Source organism: Desmodus rotundus, chromosome 2, assembly GCF_022682495.2.
Source record: "Desmodus rotundus isolate HL8 chromosome 2, HLdesRot8A.1, whole genome shotgun sequence".
In the NCBI taxonomy this organism is placed as follows: Eukaryota; Metazoa; Chordata; class Mammalia; order Chiroptera; family Phyllostomidae; genus Desmodus; species Desmodus rotundus.
In genome coordinates, this window is record NC_071388.1 from 165,458,239 (window position 1) to 165,480,584 (window position 22,346).

The following is a 22,346-nucleotide window of genomic DNA, read 5'->3' on the forward strand; positions in this document are numbered from 1 at the left end:
GATAATATGTTTTGAGATCCAAAATAATCCTATTGAAATAGTGGTATAGTGTTACTAGACATTAAAAAATGGAGGTAAATTAGAATGTGTCCTGTGGGACAACAGACATTGAGAAATGACCTAGATCAATGGGGGTAGCATTTAATGGAAAAGAAGATACGGTTTACGGAACACTTCTTTATTGGGCTGGTGGAGTTAGTCCATTTCCAGAGCTTGGGTTAACTGCTCTTGCATTCAACTGGTCAACCTGGGTGACAAACAGTTTTCCTGGTTTGACATGTCATATGGCTGATGTAGAGAGAACTGAGGTGGCACTTTAGACCGGGCACAAAAAGGGTAGCTTGAAGAATTTACTCCAAACATCTCTACCTTATTCATTAATCAACAGCAAGACTGCCTAACACAAATTTCTGTTACACTATATGTAAGTTTACATCTATATATATTTTTCTCCTTTTGAGAAACAAATTTTGCACTGGTATCTAGTCACTCCTGCTGGGAATATTTACAAAAATAGTGGAGGGGGGGAGATATTGGGAAGTGAGAAGAGAGAAGAAAGGTCATACAGAGGGTTGAGTAAGCAAAGAGGGCTTCATAATGCAGTCCTGGGTGAGAGGAAGGAAGACGAATGAGCCTTCATTCCCTACACTCCTGTGCAGGGGATGAAGATGTGTTGGAGTGACATTCGGGGCCAGGGTGGCATGTGCTCTCCTCTGGTGACCTGAAAGTTGGAGTAACTGGGCTGGGAACAGTGTTTTGGATAAATAGCTTAGCAACTGTATAAGAGGCATTACATTGACATATTAATACATTTTTTAAAAATTCAATAAAACCTGCCTGTAAGTATTTTGATATCCTATGAGGAACATAGTAGGTACACAGTAAATATATCTATTCTATTTTACTCAGCAATGGTGCACTGAATAATCACGGTACCTCATAATTTTTTTTTCCCTGTCAAGTTTGCAAGTTACTCTGTCTCTCTGAGAAACCTAGGAAGTGGCGGTCAAAAGTAAGAGTCCTAGAAAGTCCAAAGGACTATGACCATTTGAATAAAGTCCAGACGGAGGGACCTCTCATTAGGCATCTTTACTATAACAGAACAAAATTAACTGATACTCATCCACACGTGTTGAGGCAGGACAATCGTGAAAATGCTCTAGTTGGCAGGGCATGACAACTGGAAATTAATCGTACAATTCTCTGTTTCACTCACTGAAAATGTTACTGACAGCTGTTACCGAATGTGATGCCTTTATCGTTTTATCTCACTGTTTACAGGAGGCTTTCAATCCTCCTCCACAATTTCTGTTCCGCCAATCCTATTTTTTAGACCATTTTACGTTTACCACATGGAAACTTTCTTTTCGTAGGAGTTTCTAAGCATGAACTCTAACAGTAGAAACTGATTTCTTTTATACAGATTTGACGCCTCCATTGTGGCTTTGGTAGGAACCAATTGTCTAGCTAATTTTTGGAGACTTGCTTTATACACCCGATCAAATTTAAATTTCAGCTAAACAATGAATAAATTTTAGTAAAAGCATGTACTGAATATTGCATGGGACATACTTATACTAAAATTATTCATCACCACAGCAACATACCTCAAAACAAAATACAAACTAGAAATGGAGCAACATAGTTACTGAACACATACATTAAAAAAGCTCAATGAATTAAAGTGAGTTTACTTCAACTGCCGTATTTCGTAACTGATCATTTTTTAATCTGCTGAAGGAAACTCTGGGTTGTTATCTCTTTATATAAAAGTGAAAAGATGCAGGTAAATCACTGAGATACATGAGAATCCTGTATCTTCACGGTAACTTTCTAAATCCTATTTTTTGAAAGAAAAGTTACTGTTAAGACTTCAGACAGCTATGCTAAATTATCCCTCGATTCCTCAAGAAAATTTTCTATGGTCTATGTACTGTGAAAAGTTTCCCTATTCTAAGAGAATTCTGACATTCTAAAACTTCTTTAAAGGTTTCATTTACTAAACACATTACATCATCAGGAAATTTAAAGAGAAAATCTCAATGCACTTCTAACCTTTGAAATCTCAACCCACAAACCCAATTTGTATACTGGGCCTTGGGAAAGTGAGACATGCAAGATACTTATTTGTAAGCCAAACTCTAAAACAAAACCCCCCTGACAATCTAATGATAACTTGTGACATGATATTCCCAAAAGAACAGAAGAAAAAAATTGTTTAAAATTATGCTTCATGAAAAAACAGAAAATCTTTTTAATTATAATGTCACATATTATATCCCTGCATTTCAATAAATAACATTTGATCTTGAATCCTTAATCAAGTGTAATCACCTAATCTAGGCAAAGATCCGAGGGTTAACAAGGAAAAACCCACAACATTCAATATTTCAGGAGTGTTTTCAGTTTTGTTGTCAAGGCCACATGAAAGAAAAAGTACAAAAACACCATTCCATCATGTACCCCAATTCACCTATATGTATCCATTACCGCCATGCAAAGCATAAACACAAGAATAAATAATTCATTGAATGTCCTTGGTAGTTAATTTTGATTACCTCTATTTCAAAATGCATTATGATCAATAAAACTCTCAAGAAGATTTATTTTCTGGTGGGAGAAAAGGCTAAGGGAGTCATTCTTACAACATCCCCAAGTATATTTCCTCTATTACCATTCTGTGGAAACAAAAACTATTTTCATATTTATGTAATTTTGGCATTTGGGAGTTTTACTTTTCAAAATAAAGCAGTTCTATAAAAAAAGACATTTTTCAACATTTTTAATGCACCTTGAGAATGTTTAATTTTATTCCTAACTAACCCTCCTCATAGCACATATATGCAATAAAGTATGTGTAGTTTATATCAAATATAAACTATATAAAAAGCCTTGCGTTCTCTCCAACAGCGTTCTAGGATGTATTAAGAAACAAGCAGATAAGCCTTAAGGATGCACAATATGGTCAATGCGAATAGAGCGGTTTTCTACAAACATGGTGCAAAAAGTTGAACAAATACTTCACATTTCAGAACACAGCTATTTTAATGTCACATGTCAAGTAAGTTCCCAAGTGGGAAATGTTAGCACTTTAAATCTGCAGGTCCTGGATTAAACCACATAAAGGAAATTTGGAGAAATGACAATGCATTCAGAAAGAGACGAGGCTGAAGGTAAGAGTCTCTTCCTGAGGGTCTAATTAGGTGACCCTCCCATCTGAGCTTTTAAAAAATTTGTCACAGAGACACCTTAGCAGAAGCTGTCAGCTTTGACAGAATACCAAAATCCTGGCAGTGAACCATAAATGGACCATTACCACAAAAAGAGCTGCTAAATGAGAAACCATGTGCTCAGTATAAAACTAATTTCATGCTTTCAAAAGCACACAGCGGCTTCTGGCAAGATAGTGGCCCTGGGACTTGCTGAGACACACTGGCGAACACAAACGGTTTGCTCCTGATGCATCTGCTTAGCCAAGCTTTACATGTACTGGCAGTAAATGGGGTTCTCGAATCTTCTGTCAAACAAGTACACACTTATCTATAACTTTACAGCTGAAAGCTATAAAACAGCTGCCGCAAATTTAGCAGGAAAAACACACACATACACACATCATATATATATATACACACATATATATGTATAATATATACACACACACACATACACACACACCCCATGTGCCATGTAAGCTTCCAATCAAATAAAAATAGATTTCTCTGCAGACCTTATGTTCTAAACAGACACTTAATAAGCATACTGCTATTCAAATACATCATAAGTCTCACAGTCCTTTCTTCTTTACAGACAGCTTCTCATCGTGTAGGAATTGCAGTTTAGAAGAGCCTAAGCAATAGGACTCCATCTGCTCAGAGGCTAACTTTGAGTTTGCCCTTACAGAGTTGGCTTTCAGATCCTCTATACTTATAACGCTACATCCGACCATCTGGGCACGGCAGCCTAGCCACTTAACTACCCAGGTGAGTGTCAGTATTTTATTTACATTTGAATGATCAAATCTGCTGCATTTAAAACATCACATCTAATTAAAACACGCTTTAGGAGGAAATGCTGCTAATTTTCTCTTCTCTTGTTCCGTATATCCTCTCTGGAAATCAATTACTGTAGGTTGTCCAGTGCCCGACAGGTCATAACTTTTAATTATTAATAATGTCAAGCTTAACAAGGTGTCAACTCCAGTATGTAACCATTTCACTTACTCTCTTAGTTACCTTTTAAACATCACCTATTTCCTCTTATATACATTTTATGTCAAATATTCTATAAAGCGCATTTAGTTCCTAGCTTTTTTTTTTATACCTGAAGCACATAACACTGCTAATCAAATACTTAATGTAATGATAACAAATTGCACAATATCACTGACTTGTTCTGAATGGTTAAAATGCAAAGGAAGTCACCTATGTTAAGATGTCCTCAGCAAACAGCTAGCACAGACAGGAAAGAATACTATCACACCCATTTAAGGAGTAACTTCCCAATAAAATTAAAGAATCACACATTTTTCTCCTCAGAGTTGCCCCTTTGGATCTGTCAGCACAACATGATAAACACAACTGATAACTCCACAGGATTCAACACGGCGTACGAAAGAATCTCAGAGGCTGGTGTCCAAGTTTTAGGATAAAAATGCTCACCTCTGCTAGGAAGTCCACTCCACATCCTGGTAAGGCTTTCACCAGCTTCGAGAGCAACCAAGTTGGATAAACAAAACTTCCAGCGTGTGCCCAGGGTCCTGCACAGTGCCACCGAGACGTGGCTCCAGCCCTGCTGATCTGTGTGACAGCACCACACTATATCAGTGCAGCTCCAAACCTTCCCAGATGCCGGCTTATTGCACTGCTCATTGAAAATCCTGTACACGCTGGCAACATTTTAGGGAAGGACAAGCACACTCTGAGTCATTTGTAAAGAAAGCAGAGCAATTTCAATTCTCTATCACCACGCGTGCTGAAACCACAGGCACTGTCAACCTGCAAGTCCGAGGTGCGTTTCAGCCGAGAAACAGGCAACCTAAGCCTGCATTATCAATGCATGAAATCAGCCGCTGTGATCAAATTCAGGCAAACCACAAAAAGGGTATGATTATGAAAAGCTCCACAGATTTAGCACCAGACCTTGTGGAATGAAGACTCATCTAGTGAAATTGTGTAAATGTTAAAAATAGCTCTGGCTTTTCAACAATGAGCTAGATACAGAGAAGAAATCAGTAGTCTATATTATAAGGACTTATCATAAACACTGTAAAAACAGCTGTAGGTTCCCAGGACTTCTGTATAGACAGATGAAATCACTAGAGGCTATTACAATTATAACACAAAAAATGACCATATGTTCGACACAGATATCCATTAAGAGAAATTTAAATATCTTTTAACCCCTATGTGCCTGTCTCTAAATTAAAGTAATAATGGTAATAAAAATGTGCAGGGCTATGCCAGCACCAGGGCAAAATACAATTAAGTTTACTCCAAGACAAATTCTTAAACAATAAAAATTTAAATGTATTCTGTGTAAAAAGAAAATAAGCATACAAGTTAGAGAGTATTTTTAATAGCATAGTCTTTGACTGCTTACTCTTAAAATACATAGTTAAATCCATAAATCCCTCCCCAGCCACCCCATATTTACACCTTTACCTTTTACCACCCTTCCTCTCCCATTACTGTACTGTAAGATCCAAGAAGCAGCTGGCACAGTATTAAGAGGAACAAGGTAGCTATACGTCAGAAAGTAGCAGCAATGATTTGAGATCACAAGATATAGAACTTTGATGCGTACATGCAAAGTGCAGAGCATAAAGGACATAAAATATTTATCAAAAATCACAAAAATTACTGGAAAGAATTCCTAGTGGGCAACATTGATAAAGCACACATTTAAGGTTCTATTCAGATTTCTTTAAATGGGTTTTAGATTCTCATTAAAACGCTAAAGAGGAGCAAATCAGTAGCCAATAGAGGATCTTCTGTACATGACTGTGTTTAGTTCTAGGAAGACTACTAGCTCTTAGGTGCCACGTTTAGTAGTCTCTACAATCTAAAACGTCTGTATAAAAAAAAAAAGCAATATTCCACATCATGCACTTACATAACACAGCATTTTGGAGCAATGTTAAACATGGGATATGCACGGGTATCCTCATTATCTCCCTTTGTGTGGAGTTGACTCCTTACAGGCTGCTGGTTAGACACCCTTCATCCGAGAGTTATAGTTGTATGTGAGTGGGCACACCTACAAGTGTGCATGTGTCTGTACCCACATCATAGAAGAACGCATGTCTACTTTTGCTGCCTGAAGTCCATTTGTTTTGTGCCCCCTGAAGGCCCTAGGACAACATTTGTTGGAATGTCTTATGAGAAATGGCATTGGATATCATTGGTTCAGCAATTGCTCAATGTTCTGTCTCTCTCTCTCTTTCTCTGTACTTCTCTTGTCTCAGAAAACAGTCCATGGGAGACTGTGTGCCTAAAATTCTTTTTATCATTTCCATACATGCACCTTCTTAGTAATACAGTTAAAATGAAACCATAATATTGAATATTTGACCATAGGTCCTTAATCTCTTATCTAAAACCCTCATTGTCAAGATGTATTTCAGAATTCAAATGCTTTCAAATTTTAGAAAGATAATACTCTGCTTGTAACATGATTACATAATACCTCCATGGGATCGGGGTTCATACTCTTTAATCAGACACATTAACATTTCTGCAGCAAAACATGTGCATGGTCATACTATGTGGGATAAACAAACACGACCATTTACTTCACATCGGGTCGAGTTTTGCCATCAACGTGAATTATAAAACCTTCTTACTTTCATAGCTTCTTGGATTTCAGGAATCGCAGGTGAAAGATTATGGATCTGTGGCAATGTTTACCTAAACTGCTATAAGGTTAAAGATTAGAAAATGGTACCTAAGCAAATGTTCTCTTGCTTGAGCAAGAGATTTGAAGATTAGCATTGCTTTAATAGGATGAGCAAAAACTCCGAGAGGAGGTGCTGATAAGACTGAGACACAAAGCAGAGCAGTGAGGTAGCTATAATGCAAAATGACAAAACTAGGACATAGGAACAAAAGGCAAGAAGAAGCCATTCAGAATTATTGTGTCAAGAAAATAACATAATGATAATATCAACCATTCACTGGTTACCTAATTTATACCCAGTAATGTGAAAGGCACTTGAAATAAATATTTCTCTTAGCAACTTAGTTTATAATTTTGAAAAGGAAATTTCAAAAGGATGAATACATTTTCAGAATGAAGCATAAAACATTGGGTGATCTCACCCTCTTCTCAATGTACCCCAAAACAAAACATCCGTAATGTTAACATAAGTAAGAATGTCAGAAACAAAAAATGAGTTTCACCTTATAAATTAAAAGGCCCTTTTTTATTTTTGTATACTGTATACTCTTTGGTATAGAGTTATTCAAAACAACTTGTAGAAAAAAAAGTAGTAATATTCTTTACATCAACATTCAAATTATTTAACTTTAAAATCTATTTTTAAAATATTCTTGCTCCGGTTGGTGTAGCTCAGTGGATTGAGTGCGGGCTGCAAACCAAAGGGTCGCTGGTTTGATTCCCAATCAGCGCTCATGCCTGGGTTGCAGGCCAGGTCCCCAGTAGGGAGCGTATGAGAGGCAACCACACAATGATGTTTCTTTACCTCTTTCTCCTTCCTTTCCCCTCTCTCTAAAAATAAATTTTAAAAATCTTTTAAAAATGCAGACAATTATAACTGAATAAAATAAATAAATAAATAAAATATCTATCTATATCTATCTATCTATCTATCTATCTATATTCCTAAGGAAGTACTATGAGGTATTTACTTGGAATTTTCCTATGAGTATATTTTCCCAAACAAATATAGTAACTTTTTTTATACTCAGCACATTAACAAACTTCAATGTAGCATTGACACTATTGTGGACCTAAGACTTTGGACCTGTATCATTCAGCATCTTCTAAGAGATCTTGGTCAAAGGGCCCAAAGTTGTCGTTCTATATAACAAGTAAGTCTAGCTCTCTACCATGTAGCACAATGTCTACAGTTAATAATACTATATCGAAAACTGGAAATTTGCTAAGAGAGATTTCAGGTGCTCTTACCACACACAAATTAAATGATTATATCAGGAGACGGATAAACTAATTGGCTTGACATTAGTAATCATTTTACTATACAAATGTAAATCAAATAATGTACAACTTAAATACATACAATTTTTATTTAAAAATAAAAAAACTATGGGCACCTCCCCCTCAATAAAAGAGCATTTCTTAAGTGCCTTTTGGGGTTCAGACCTGCAGTGAGGAGTCATCCTACGGGCGTTTATTAGAACACTGGCCTTTCTGCTCACCATACAAACCATAGCAGAATGTGGGGCTCTAATTTCAGTATCTATAATACAAAGTTATTTTCCACGGGAAGAAAGAAACTGCATTTATTTGTTTTTCAAAGTACAACATAATTTGGTGAATTCTTTCTTTAGCCACTCAAACAGTGCCCTGGTGGTTTGATGGAATTACTACTACTTCTAAAAATAACTGATTATAACCCCGGCCTGCGTGGCTCAGTTGGTTGGAGCATCATCCTGTAACTGAAAGGTTGTGGGTACGATTCCCGGTCAGGGCACATGTACGTGCCAACGTTGCAGGTTCAATCCCTGGTCTGGGCATGTACACTTCCTGGTCTGGGTGTGTAACAGAGGCAGCCAATCCACGTTTCTCTTCCACACCAATGTTTTTCTCTCTCCCTTCCTCTTTCCCTTCCCCTCGGGTAAAGGTTAAATAAAAAGTAACTGATTATCTAGAGTGGGTAACTCACCAGGACCAAAATCAGCATCTCCTTATACCTTACATCAGGGGAAAATTAACTTCTAGCCCATGCAGGCAAAAGATGTGTGATGCAAAGGCAGGCTCACTAGAAAGGAAGCGGGTCAACATAATGTAAATTCCATCGCACTCAGCCCATAAAATAAAAAAAATACTAATAACCAGCCTACCCACTTCCTCCAAATTTCTTGTCTAATTAGGAGAAAAAGCAAACATATTTCACAGTTGGCCGAAGAACCAGCTCCATGTCAGCTGTAAAACTTCACAGAGATGCCTAACTTGGAATGGCGTCGGACAGCCTGGTTGGCTTTGGTGCTGTCAAGGTATGAAAGCAGAACATCTATGTGAAGAGAGGTGGACGGTCAGGGTGACAACACCCCAGCGAGGAAATCCACTGGCTAATTTAAATTTCTGTGGAGCCAGCTACCAAATCTTTCACCCCAGATCAGTTTAAAATAGGAAACACACACACACACAAATATGTTACACTTCTATTCTAAGATGACACCAGGGTTTTAAGTGGGTGTTCGATAATTCAAACCACTCAGCCACCCCAAGCACTTAGCATCGCTGTCTAAGATTCAGTTTCCACACTGAAAGGTGTCAGTGCTTGTTTTTAAAATCAAAAATCAAGGCTTGATATAAAACATTAATCTGTTAATAAATATATGTGGAAGCTCATAGTCCAAAGTAAAAGCCTATCAGTCCTTCACTAAAAAATGGGCCCAATGTCCCTTTTAATTCCTTTTTGTGAGAAAAGTTCCATTCAAACTCCTTATATCAATTCCTTAGAGTTCCGTTCTTATATAATTGACACCCATGTTTAGCATTTTAAAAATACATGTACATAAAAATACGAAGCTTACCTCTAATGGCTCCTTCAGGTCTACCTGAGGTGTGGTTCTAGGTTTATGACGCTACCCGAAATGTCTGGGGTGCCAGCTGAAAGCACTTTGGGAGGTTGGAGTCATAACCTGAGCTCTCATCCTATTTCCAAGTTGCTTTACTCTCCTTCAGAAGGAACCTCAATCTCAATAAACCCTACAATAGAAATCTCAATTAAATTCACCTGGGGAGTACAGATGTGGAGCACTAACTTTATCCTTTTTGAAAGAATACAATTCAGATTTAGAAAATAGTTGGAAACTTAGTGATGAATCCTGGGTCAGACAGAGTCAGAAAAGTATCTCAATATTCCTTCTACTGTATCATCACTGGGTCTGAAATATTCCAAGTAAGAGACAATTCTTGGGCTCCCCCGCCCTAAGGATCTAGAATTTAACCCAAAGGAATCAAATGTCCTTCTTTCAAGAATCCTGTTTAGTATATTGACCAAGAACTTTTGCCTTTCTAAGCCTGTTCTTCCACAGAAAACTATAGGAAGACACATGGGCTCTACGTAAAAAATGGGTTATAAAATAATTTTTCCATAAAAAATTTTTATGGACTTACAATTAGGGGTCTAGGGAAATAAGTGCATTGTAAGTCATTTAACCCACTAACCTCCACTAAACACAAATGTTTTATTTACCTAGTGCATTTACTATAGAAACTCATCACTACTTCATCAATGATTTCTTATACTTTCACTGTGGCACATATACTTTGCAAAAGATTTCTTGGTTAAATGATAAGTGGAAAACTGACTCACAAAAATTAAGAAAAACAAGCATTTAAAGCCATATGTTTCTAAGGCAAAAGTAAGAGACGTTACCATATTGATGAAGTCTAGCCCCATTCTGCATCTTTCTCACACACCTAAGTTTGCATCATTAACATTTACATTCGTATCTCTTATCTCTTAAGATGAACTATCACTTTTGTAGACAGAGGGCAATACTAGATACTTATGTAATAATTTTTATTCCTGAAACCTGAAGAAAAACCTCCTCTCTCTCCCTCTTTCCCTCCTACTGTGACTCTCACTCTGTCCCCCAAATTCACTCACACACGTCCTGACATCTCCCTTATAGATCCTGCCTAGTGATGGAAGATGCTCATATAAAGTCTGTCAAAAGGGCATGTTCCCGCCCACATATCCTCACCTCTCTGTATTTCTCTGCTCTCCATACTCATTAATAAATTCCAGCAAAATGTTATAGTATTAGAAATGAGGAAGTAGCTCACTTTCAATATACTTGTGGCACCACCTTGTGGTAAACCAATAGTGTTACAGTTTCAATTTGAAGTTCTAAGGTTCAAAAATGTGTGAAAACCCATTCATGGATACATTGTACATTTCATTTATTTATTTTTATTTTTAAATTGAATTTATTGAGGTTACACTGGTTAATAAAATTATATGTTTCAGGTGTACAATTGTAAAATACATCATCTGTATTTTGTGTGCTCATATACATACATATTGTGTGTTCACCTCCCGAAGTCAAGTCTCTCTCCAACACCATTTATTGCCCCTTGACCTTCTTCTACCTCTCGCCCTCCCCCCACCCCACCCCCATCCCCTTTTCCCTCTGGTAATCACCATACTATTGTCTGTGTTTTGTCTGTGTCTAGCCAGTTTTTTATTAATCCCTTCACCTTTTACCCCAGCCCCTAACTCCCCTCCCCTCTCACAGATGTCAGTCTGTTTGTTCTATCAATGAGTCTGTTTCTATTTTCCTTGTTAGTTTATTTTGTTCATTATATTCCATATATAAGTGAAATCATATGGTGTTTGTCTTTCTCTGACTGGCTTATTTCACTTAGCATAATACTCTCCTGGTCCATCCATATTGTCACAAACGGTAAGACTTCCCTCTTTTTATACAATGGAGTAGCATTCCATGGTGTAAATGTAGCACAGGTTTTTTACCCTCTCATCTACTGATGGGCACTTGGGCTGCTTCCAAACCTTGGCTATTGTAAATAACACTGCAGTGAACACAAGGTTGCATATATTCTTTGAATTAGTGTTTTGGGTTTCTTCAGATATATTTCCAGGAGTGGAAATGCTGAGTCATGAGGCAGCTCTATTTTTAATTTTTTGAGGTAACTCCATACTGCTTTCCACCAATCTGCATTCCTACCACCAGCACAAGGGTCCAATTTTCTCTACATCCTCACCAGCACTTGTTAGTTGATGTATTGATGACAGCCATTCTGACAGGTGTGAGGCGATACCTCAGTGTCGTTTCCATTTATGCTTCTCTGATTATTAGTGACATTGAGCATATATTCATATGTCTATTGGCCATCTGTATGTCCTCTTTGGAGAAGTGTCTATTTAGGTCCTTTGCCCATTTTGTAATTGGATTATTTCTTTCTTTATCGTTCAATTTTCTAAGCTCTTTATAAATTTTGAATATTAACCCCTTATCAGGTGTATCATTGGCAAATACATTCTTCCATTTAAGAGCTGTCTTTTCATCTTGTTGGCGGTTTCTTTTACTGTGCAAAAACTTTTAATTTCATGTAGTCCCATTTGTCTATTATGTTTTTTGTTTCCCTTGCCTGAGGAGACATAGTAGGAAAAAAAAAATTGCTACACATAATGTCTGAGATTTTACTGCCTATGTTTTCTTCATTAATTTTTATGGTTTTGATTCTAACATTTATGTCTTTAATTCATTATGAATTTAATCTTGTGTATGTTATAAGAAGGTGGTCTAGTTTCATTTTTTGCCCATGTATTTTCAATTTTCCCAACACCATTTATTGAATAAACTATCTTTACCCCATTGTATGTTACTGGCTCCTTTGTCAAATATTAATTGACTATAATTGAATGGGTTTATTTCTGGGCTCTCTATTCTGTTCCATTGATCTATATATGTGTTTTTATGCCAGTACCATGCTGTTTTGATACAATAGCCTTATAATATAGTTTGATATCAAGTAGAGCGATTGCTCCAACTTTGTTCTCCCTTCTCAGGATTGCTGTGGTTATTGGGATCATTTTTGGTACCATATAAGTTTTTGGAATTATTTGTTCTAGACCTGTGAAATACACCATTGGTATCATGGTAGGAATTTCACTGAATCTATAGATTACTTTAGGTAGTATGGACATTTTAATGATGTTAATTATTTTTGTCCATGAACATGGTATGTGCTTCCACTTATTTGTATCTTCTCGAATTTCTTTCTTCAGTGTCTTATAATTTTCCAAGTACAGGTCTTTTATATCCTGGATTAAATTTATTCCCTGGTATTTTGTTTTTGGTAGCAATTATAAATTGGATTGTTTTCTTAGTTTCCCTTTCAGATAGTCCATTATTGGCATATAAAAATGCAACCGATTTCTGAATACTTATTTTTATCCTGCCACTTTACTCAATTTGTTTATCAGTTCTAGTAGTTTCTTGGTGGAATCTTTAGGGTTCTGTTTTTACAGTATCATGTCATCTGCAAAACTGACAGTTTTACTTCTTCCTTTCCAATTTTGATGCTTTTTATTTCTTCTTCTTGTCTGATTGCTATGGCTAGGACTTCTAGTGCTATGTTGAATAAGAGTGGTGAAAGAAGACATCCATGTCTTGTTCCTAATCTAAATGCTTTTCATTTTTGCCCATTGAGTACACTGTTGGCTAAGGGTTTGTCATATATGGCCATTTCATGATGAAATATGTTCTCTCTGTTGCCACTTTGCTGAGAGTTTTATCATAAATGGGTGCTGGATTTTATTAAATGCTTTTTCTGCATCTATTAATATGATCATGTGATTTTGTCTTTTATTTTGTTTATAGGGTATATCACATTTACTGGTTTGTGGATATTGTACCAACCTTGAATCTCTGGAATAAATCCCACTTGATCATGCTGTATGATCTTTTTAATGTATTGCTGGATCCAGTTTGCTAATATTTTGTTGAGGATTTTAGCAGTGATGTTTATCAGGGATACTGGTGTACAATTTTCTTTCTTTGTAGTGTCTTTATCTGGTTTTGAAATTTGGATAATACCTTGTAAAATGAGCTTGGGAATCTTCCTTCCTCTTGAATTTTTTGGAATAGTGTGAGAAGAGATGTTAGTTCCTCTTTGAATGCTTGGTAAAATTCACTTGTGAAGTCATCTGGTCCAGGCCCACCCCCCCACCTTTTTTTAGTTTCTTTATTACTACTTCATTATCATAGTCTTTCTATTCAGATTTTTTGATTCTTCCTGATTCAGTTTTGGAAGACTGTATGTTTCTAGGAACTTATCTAGTTCTTCCAGATTGCCCAATTTGTTGACATACAGTTGTTTATAATATTTTCTAATAATCCTTTTTGTTTCTTTGGTGTCAGTTGTTACTTCTCGTTTCATTTCTGATTGTATTTATTTGGGTCCTCTGTCTTTTTTTCTTGACGATTCTGGTTAAAAGTTGGTTGATTTTGTTTGCCAGTCTTCAAAGAAGCAGCTATTGGTTTCATTGGCTTTTGGTATTTTTTTACACACTATTTCATTTATTTCTGCTCTGATCTTCATTGTTTTCTTTATTCTACTAATTTTGGGCTTTGTTTGCTTTTCTTTCTCTAGTTCCTTGAAGTGCAAAGTTAGATTGTTTATTTGAGATATTTCTTTTTTCCTGAGATAGGCCTGTAATGCTATGTTGGGTGCACAATTTTCCTCTTAGGACTGCTTTCACTGTGTCCCATAAATTTTGGGTTGTTGTAGTATCTTTTTCATTTGTTTCAAGATATCTTTTGATTTCTTCCTTGACCTTAGTGTTAACCCATTCATTGCTTAGTAATATGTTGTTTAGCCTCCAAGTCTTTGGGTTGAAATGCTCAAGATATCAGTTAAATCCATCGGATCAAGTTTGCCATTTAACCACTGTCTCCTTGTTGATTTTCTGTCTGGAAGATTTATCCATTGAGGTCAATTACATGTTAAAATCCCCTACTATGACTGTGTTACTGTCAGTATCTCCCTTTCTGTCCATCAAGATTTATTTGACATGTTTAGATGCTCCTATGTTGGGTGCATAAATGTTCACAGGAGTTATATCATTGTATTGGATTTCTCCCTTTAACATTATGTAGTGTCCTTCTTTTTCTCTAACTATAAACTTTGTTTTAAAGTCTATTTTACCAAATATAAGTATTTTTCCCCAGCTTTTTTATTTCCATTTTCATGAAATATCTTTTTCCATCCCTTTACTTTTAATCTGTGTATATCTTTTGTTCTGAGATGGGTTTCTTGTTTTCTTATCCATTTTGCTACCTTATGCATTTTATTGGAATATTTAAATCATTTACATTTAAAGTGATTATTGATAGGTGCATATTTATTGCCATTTATTTTTTTAACTATTTCCCTCTTTTTTTTTTCTTCTTAAAGAAGGGCTTTTAACATTTCTTGAAATACTGTTTTGGTTGTAACAAATTCCTTTAGCTTTTTCTTGTCTGGGAAGCTTTTTATTTCTCCTTCAATTTTAAATGATAGCCTTGGTGGGTAAAGTAGTCTTGGTTGTAGGTCCTTGCATTTCATCACTCTGAATATTTCCTGTCAATCCTTTCTGGCCTGAAATGTTTCTGTAGATAAATCAGCTGTCAGTCTCATGAAAGCTCCTTGTGCATAAGTTACTGTTTTTCTCATGCTGTCTTTAAGATTCTCTCTTTGTCTTTAACTTTTGCCATTTTAATTATAATGTGTCTTGGCGTGGGCCTTATTTGAGACTCTCTGCACTTCCTGGACTTGTGTGTCTTACTCTTAGTCTTAATCTTCCAAGCTGCTCATTCAGTCCTCTGCTTCACCCATCCTACAGTTTCTTCCTTCCTGTGTTATCTTCCTTTCAGATATTATATTCTTCATTTCTGGCTGGTCCTTCATTATGGTTTCTAGGTCCTTCTTCACACTGTTTAGCATCCTTATAACCATTACCTTGAACTCTGTATCTGATAAATTACTTACCTCCATTCCATTTAGCTCTTTTTGTGGAGATTTCTCATTTCTTCACTTGGAGCATTTTTCTTTGTCTCCCCATTTTAGCTGCCTCTTTATGTTTGTTTCTATGTATTATGTAGATCTACTGTGACTCCCAGTGTTGGAAGAATGGCCTTATGTAGTAGGTATTCTGTGAGACCCAGTGGCACAGTCTCCTTGATCACCTGAGTTGGGTGCTCCAGGAGTGTCCATGGTGTGGGTTATGTGAGCCCTCCTATTGTAATTGAGTCTTGATTGCTATTGGCCATTCATGCATGGGGTGAACCCTCAGCCTGGCGAACTGTGGCCACTGACCCATACCTCAGTGGAGGTTCTGACAATACCAAGCACAATTTGCCTTAGCAGGGTCTAGTGCCTGCTGAGATCTCCCTTTGGATATGCTGTTTGTGAAGCTAATTGGATCTTGCTCTGATGGTGTCTAAAGCTGACCACCTGATGTGTTGGTTCTTGGGCCTCTTGGGAGGGACTCTGGTGTAGCCCAATGTCAGACGTTGCCTGTGACTCTCCCTGGGCAACCTGTTTTGAGGTATAAAATAATCCACAATTTGTTGCTACCTCCCTGGGCCTGGCTGTATGTGGGAAGGACCAAGCTGCTAAGGCTGGCGTTACCAGTACCAGGCCCAGGGGCAGGTCAGCAAAAGTCCCAAAGGACCCCAAGATTTGCCTCCATTTCCCTCTACCTGCCAGCTGCCTGTTAGGCTCAGTCATTGAAAGCACCACTCACAGAGTTCAAGTTGCATGAGGTAGGTTCTCAGTGAGTCATCAGGTAGAGACGAGTGGCATTCACCAGATTGATACAGGTTCAAACTTGGCCTATGTTGGGTCTGAGGCCACTCAGTAAATGTTCCATGTTTAGCTGCCACTGGCTGGGTGCTTGCTCACCTTTGTGTTCGTGTGGGGTTTCAGGAAGTTGTCAGGGTGAGCTGTCTTGATCTTGTTATCAGGCCCAAATACACCAAGATTTGGCTGGGTGAAGGGAAGACTCTCATGCCAGTTGGGAGTGTGAGAAAAATGGCCCCCATCCTAGAGCCACATAACTCAGTTCATCCCAGATTCTTCCAGGAGCCTGATCTTAGCAGGGTAGTGCTGCTGGGATTTCGGAGGATGGGGCTAGAGGGTCTCCCATGAGGGGGAGGTGCCAGTCAGTTTTGGGGGAAGTTGGGGAGAATGGCCCCCACTCCAGAGCCCATAACTTAGTTTGTTCCAGATTCTGCCCAGACCTCAGCAGGGCACAGCCACCAGGAGTTGGGAGGGAGGGGCCACTGGGAGCCCATAGAGTACAGCTAGCAAATTTTAAGTTCACAGGAAAGTGGAGGGAATGGACCCTGCCCAAAAGCCACACAACTCAGTCACTGACATCCCCTGAGTCTTTCCAGATCTCTACAACCATGCCCAGGCAGCTGACTCCTCAGCAGGGTGCAAATTCTGCAGAGTGGGGTGACAGGGAGTCCTGAGAGGGGGGCTATTGCATTCCCCAGGCCAATGCTATGGAGGGAAGTGCTCCTCCCCAGAGATGGCATCTGCAATGTGGGAGTGTGACTCAGCACAGAGATCCTGGCATCTATCCCTTCAGGTCTCTCCCTAGAGCCACAAGTCCCAGACTCTCATAAGACTCTAGTCTACTCCACCTTCTCTCTGCTAGAGCTCAGGATGAGTGGCTGCAAAGGAGATTTTGTGAGCTGGCCCTTTAAGAGGGCATCTGTGTCTCTAGCAGAGTCATCTTTCCCAGCTGATTTTTTTTTTTTTGAAGGCGATGACAGAAACATTTATTTAAAAACCTTGTCATATAACTCAGAGGGCTGGTTTGAGTAAAGAGCATCTTTTTACTAAGAATTTAGTATTAACTAAAACAAGCTTTGTACTTTTATTTACTTCATTTTAACTTAAAATTAAAATACCATGCTTTTTTCATTCAGTTGGTAACTTCTTTTAATGTATTCAAAAATGTTGAACACATACAGAACTGAATTAAGAAGCAACAACTGCCCTGTGGAAGAGCTGTAGTTAATACAGAATGTTTTTAAGAATCAAGGACAAGTTTTGGCCAGATGTCATGTGGATGCCTCTTCCCTGCTCTGGTGCTCTGGACTGGGGAACCTGGCTTGAGGTTGAGACCCCACAGTTCTCAGGGGGAGTCTCTGCAGCTGAATTACCTCTCTGGGAGCTGCCAACCAACAGGGCAGGACCAGCCCTTTTGCAGTGTGGCCAGCTTTTCACATCCCCACCCTTCCTACCAGTCTAAATGTAGTTTTCTCTATAAAGTTAGAAGACGTGTCTTCAGCTGGTCTTCAGTTGGTTATTCAGGTTGCTAGCTCTATATTTTAGTTGTAATTCCAGTTTAGTCTTGGGAGGAGGTGAGTGTAACATCCACCTTCTCCACTGTCATCTTTGATCTGATAAATTTTATACTTTAAATACATAGAAGATGCAGTGAGGAAAAATGGCCTATGTATTTAAAAGTTCATACACATATTTTAATAGTCATAATACCTACCACAGTGCTCTGACACTATAAGCTGTTTCTTTAATGTAGAATAGGAGTAAAAATAAGAGTTCATTAGAAGGGAGAGGTAAAACAAACAGCTGAGGATCCTGGAAGCATCAAAGAGAAACTCAGATTATGGCAGCAAAGAAAAGAACACTCCACAGTACACTCCAACTGACAACCCATATTCCGATCTTGACCTCCATCTCCTCCGAACCTTTAGCTCTACTTCCTGCTCCTAAATCCTCTGGTTTTATCATCTTTACTTTTTTCCCCCCATCCCCAAAATGTCTTCAACTTAAAATCTACTCAAGCTCAGTTCAAACTTCCCAAGGCAAAGTAAAAGACGTCGCTTCTCACATCCAGATGAAGAGTATGTTTTCCACCACCGGAATTTGGACTGGTCTTGTGACTAGTCTGACCCAAACAAGGCAGTGGTTGGAGCTTCTGCTCTTGCTGTCTTGCAGTGGTGCTCTTTGACCCTGTGTGGCAAAGCCCAGTCTCAGCAACTCAAAGGCAGAGGCTACTGGCAAGCATGATCCAGCGTACGGTTAGTACCAAGGAACAGATGGTGTGTGAGGCCCTTCTAGGCCATCCAGCCCAGCCAACATGTGGGCTACCCGAGTAACCTCAAGTGATCCAGGACGAGAAATACCCAGCTGGACCAGCCCCAATCTCTGGCCCATAGAGTCATGATTAAAATAAAGCATTATTTTAAAAAATTTGTAATGTCTTCTACCTTCCCAATTTCTCTTGTTTTTCTAATTCTCTCACTCAGTTTCAGTCAAATCTCAGGGTTTTAGACATGCCAAGCTTTTTCTCAATTAAAGATTTAAACATTCTCACTACTTTGAATCACGTTTCTCTGCTGTCTTTCCTTCACTAAATCCCATTCAGTCTTAAAAGCTTAACCTTAATTGTGATTTGAAATTCTTTTAGAATTAATTGAAAATGAGAAAGAAAATACGCATTTTAGTTAGTATGCAACTGGGAAAAACAAACATTGGATAATTAGGAAATAGTCACCAACTCTTTTCATTTTTACTTTGTGAAAAATGTTTTAAAAAGTTATGAGAGGTAATAAGAGGTAATGTGGAGTGCAAGACAGATCTTAGACTTCGAAACTGTGTGTGGCCTTAGAAAAGGTCTCAAAATCTCTCTAATCCTCAGTTTCCTCATTTACAATATGAGGGAAATTACACCTATCTTGGGCTGTGAGGACTGAAGTCATTATTTCAGTCATTTCACGGTAACCTCTATCTGCAGTGCACCTCAAAATCACGTACAGATGTGTCTCTCTTACCCCAATTCAGCAGAACCTCCATACTCTGAGCATGATATTTTATAGTTTTAATTAAATATATTTTGTGCCAAACTAGTGCCAAGGGCAGGATCAGAGGTCACCTCCTAAGGGAGAATTCCTTCCCATTCTGAGGAAACGTGGATCCCAGAAGCCCCGGAATACAAGCGATCCTCCCCATCAGAATCCTTGGGGCAACCTGATTCTCCATGACAGGCACAAATGCTCCTTGTGGACACAATGAGAATAAAACGCAAAGTTAACGTTTATTACTCTACTTGGTGATTCACCTCCTGATTGGAAGGGGGAGGGTATCAGAGGATCAGGTATCACTAAATAGCAACATCTGGCCTTACTGCTGTATCTAGAGAGAGAATTTAAGTCCTCTGTTTTCTCATTCAACTTCCACATCAGTGCTCTGTCTGAGCAGTAAACTGTAAGCACAAACTAGACGCCTGCTGTTCAGCTGAACTTCTATCCCGGGATGAAAGGCAGTAACAGAATGGTGAGGAATCAGGCCACAGAATTAGGCTAACTTATTCCAAGTCCAGCTGTTATCTAACCTCTTTATTCCTCACCCACATGGTGTGTAATAGTAATAACACCTTCCTCATAAATCTGTTATGAGGATTCAAATGAGGGATTCCTCTCTGCACAACACCTGCCACAAGGTAAGGCCCCATTTGTCCACTTAACCACAGGCTTTCAGTCTGCCTTCCCTGTTGTTATGGTGCTACACAAGGTGGAAAGTTGCTTATAAAGCCTACGGTGAGGGGTGAGGGCTGGTTGATGAGGTTGGGGCGCTTATCACTCTATTTCCATGACATCACCCCTCTGTTTCCATGGCCAGTGAATGCCCTAGCAGAAGATGAGGGACACAAGAAGGCCGCCTTTCTTTTTTCTGACCATTTTCTAACTACAGATTTAAGGTAAGAAGTTCCTTTTCTGGGTATAAATCCTCCTCAGTGTGTGAGATTGGTGTCCTCAAAGTGTGACTTTGGAACAGGAGCTTCCTCATCATCTGGGAACCGCTAGAAATGCAAGTTCTCAGGTTCTGCCCCAGGTCTACTGAATCAGAAACTCTGGGGATGGAGCCCAGAAATCTGCATTTTACCACATTTCCAGGTGATTCTGATGCCAGGTAAATGTTGAGAACCACTGGGTTAGATTATGAGTCACGCATAATACCAATTGCTTTAAATTCTTAAAATTCAGACCCACCTCAGAGAATGAAAGGGTGAAAGGGATGGGAAATTTTACAGCAGTAGGCACCCAAGATAAAGAACGGGCTTCAGCCTTTGACAGGAGAGGGCAGGATGAGGGTCACTACACACCATACACAGAGAATAAATGCGGTCAATTTTACCTGGACTTCGAAGCTTTATGTGCGTCATGGAAGACAACCTCCGCACACTCATGTGGTGTCCTGGTGAAACACCACCTAAGCTGGGATGTCTGGACCTGACGGGGAGGCTGCAGGCTGACATAAGCCAGAGTGCAATAGAAGGAGAACGTAGGAGACCCCTAAACTCCAGCAGCCGTCCCTTACTTTCTCTATGCGTGTTTGGGCAGCTGTGTTTTCCCCATGCATCTGCTCTCACAGGATGAAGACGACTCTTTCTGTCCCAGCTGCTTTCTACTTTGCCAGAGGGATCTTCTCCCCTTTAGCCCAATAACATTTCACTCCAGTAATAAACTATTATTGCATAATAATTTATTACTACATGCATTTGCTTTGATGTCTCCTTTGCCTGGAATGTTTTCCTTGAATAACTTGAAACTTACCTTTGAATATTCACCTCAAATAACTTCTCCTCTAGGAAGCCTTCCCTGACCTCTGCAGAGTTAACTATTCCTTTCTCTGCCACACCTACCTTATATGGAGATATGTCATTATTTTCAGCAAACCATACTGTCATTAATTACTTGGATATCTATATTCTCTTGACACATCTTAAAAAAAGAGACAATCTCTTTTTTAGTAATCTCTTAAAAGTAGACATTTGATAATTTTAAAAAAGCCAAACCTCCCAACTTTTGCTCTTTATCTTCTCTGATAACACTACTACATGGCTGGGCATTTTAGGTGGTTACATTTATTATGACTTTTTAACTGAAAATTTTATTGAGACAATTAGAAATTCACATGTAGTTGGACAAAGTAATAAAGAGTTTCACGGAACACTATCCAGCTTCCACTGATGGTAACATTTTGGGAAACTACAGAATAATATATCACAATCGAATGTTGACGTGAATGCAATCTACCAAACTTGCTCAGGTTCCTCTAGTTTTGCTTGCTTTGAGTTTATTATTTTCTCTTTTTTTCCTAGCTTTCCTACCTTCTTAAGGTAGGGACTTATTTCATGGAGACCTTTTCTCACTTAGTGCTATAAGTTTCTCTCTTAGCACTGTTTTATTACATCCCACATATTTTGATATGTTGTTTTCCCATTTTCACCCAGTTCTCTGTGTTTCTTATCTCCTTTGAGCCTTATTCTTTGACTCATGGATTATTTAAGAGATACATTGCTTAATTTTCCCACTGATTTTCTATTATGACTTCTAGTTTTATTATGGTCCAAGAACTTACTGTGTATTATTACAGCTCTTTTAAATGTTAAAGTTTGTCTTATGGCCCAGAATACGGTCTTTCTTGAGGAATATTCCATGGACACTTGAAACCAATATGCCTTCTCCTGTTGTTGGGTGGGGTTCTATATACATTAGTTAGATCCTTTTGGTTGTGTTGTTCAGATTTCTATAATCTTGCTCGTTTTCTGCCTGGTGATTCTATCATTTCTGGAGGGGAGGGTGTGA

General features: G+C 38.4%; 1 protein-coding gene across 6 annotated transcripts in view; it reads right to left on the bottom strand.

The window, feature by feature from the left end:
- ZNF385B (zinc finger protein 385B) overlaps positions 1-22,346 on the bottom strand; it is a 363,316-nt gene that overhangs the window by 248,131 nt on the left and 92,839 nt on the right. Inside the window, exon 1 of one of the 6 annotated variants that reach the window (XM_053918820.2) lies at positions 4,659-4,718. The exons of the other annotated variants lie outside the window; for them this stretch is intronic. Coding sequence (XP_053774795.1) covers positions 4,659-4,683 — 25 coding nt within the window. The 5' untranslated portion in view covers positions 4,684-4,718. Of the gene's footprint in view, positions 1-4,658; positions 4,719-22,346 lie in introns of those variants that run through there. 6 annotated transcript variants of the gene reach the window in all.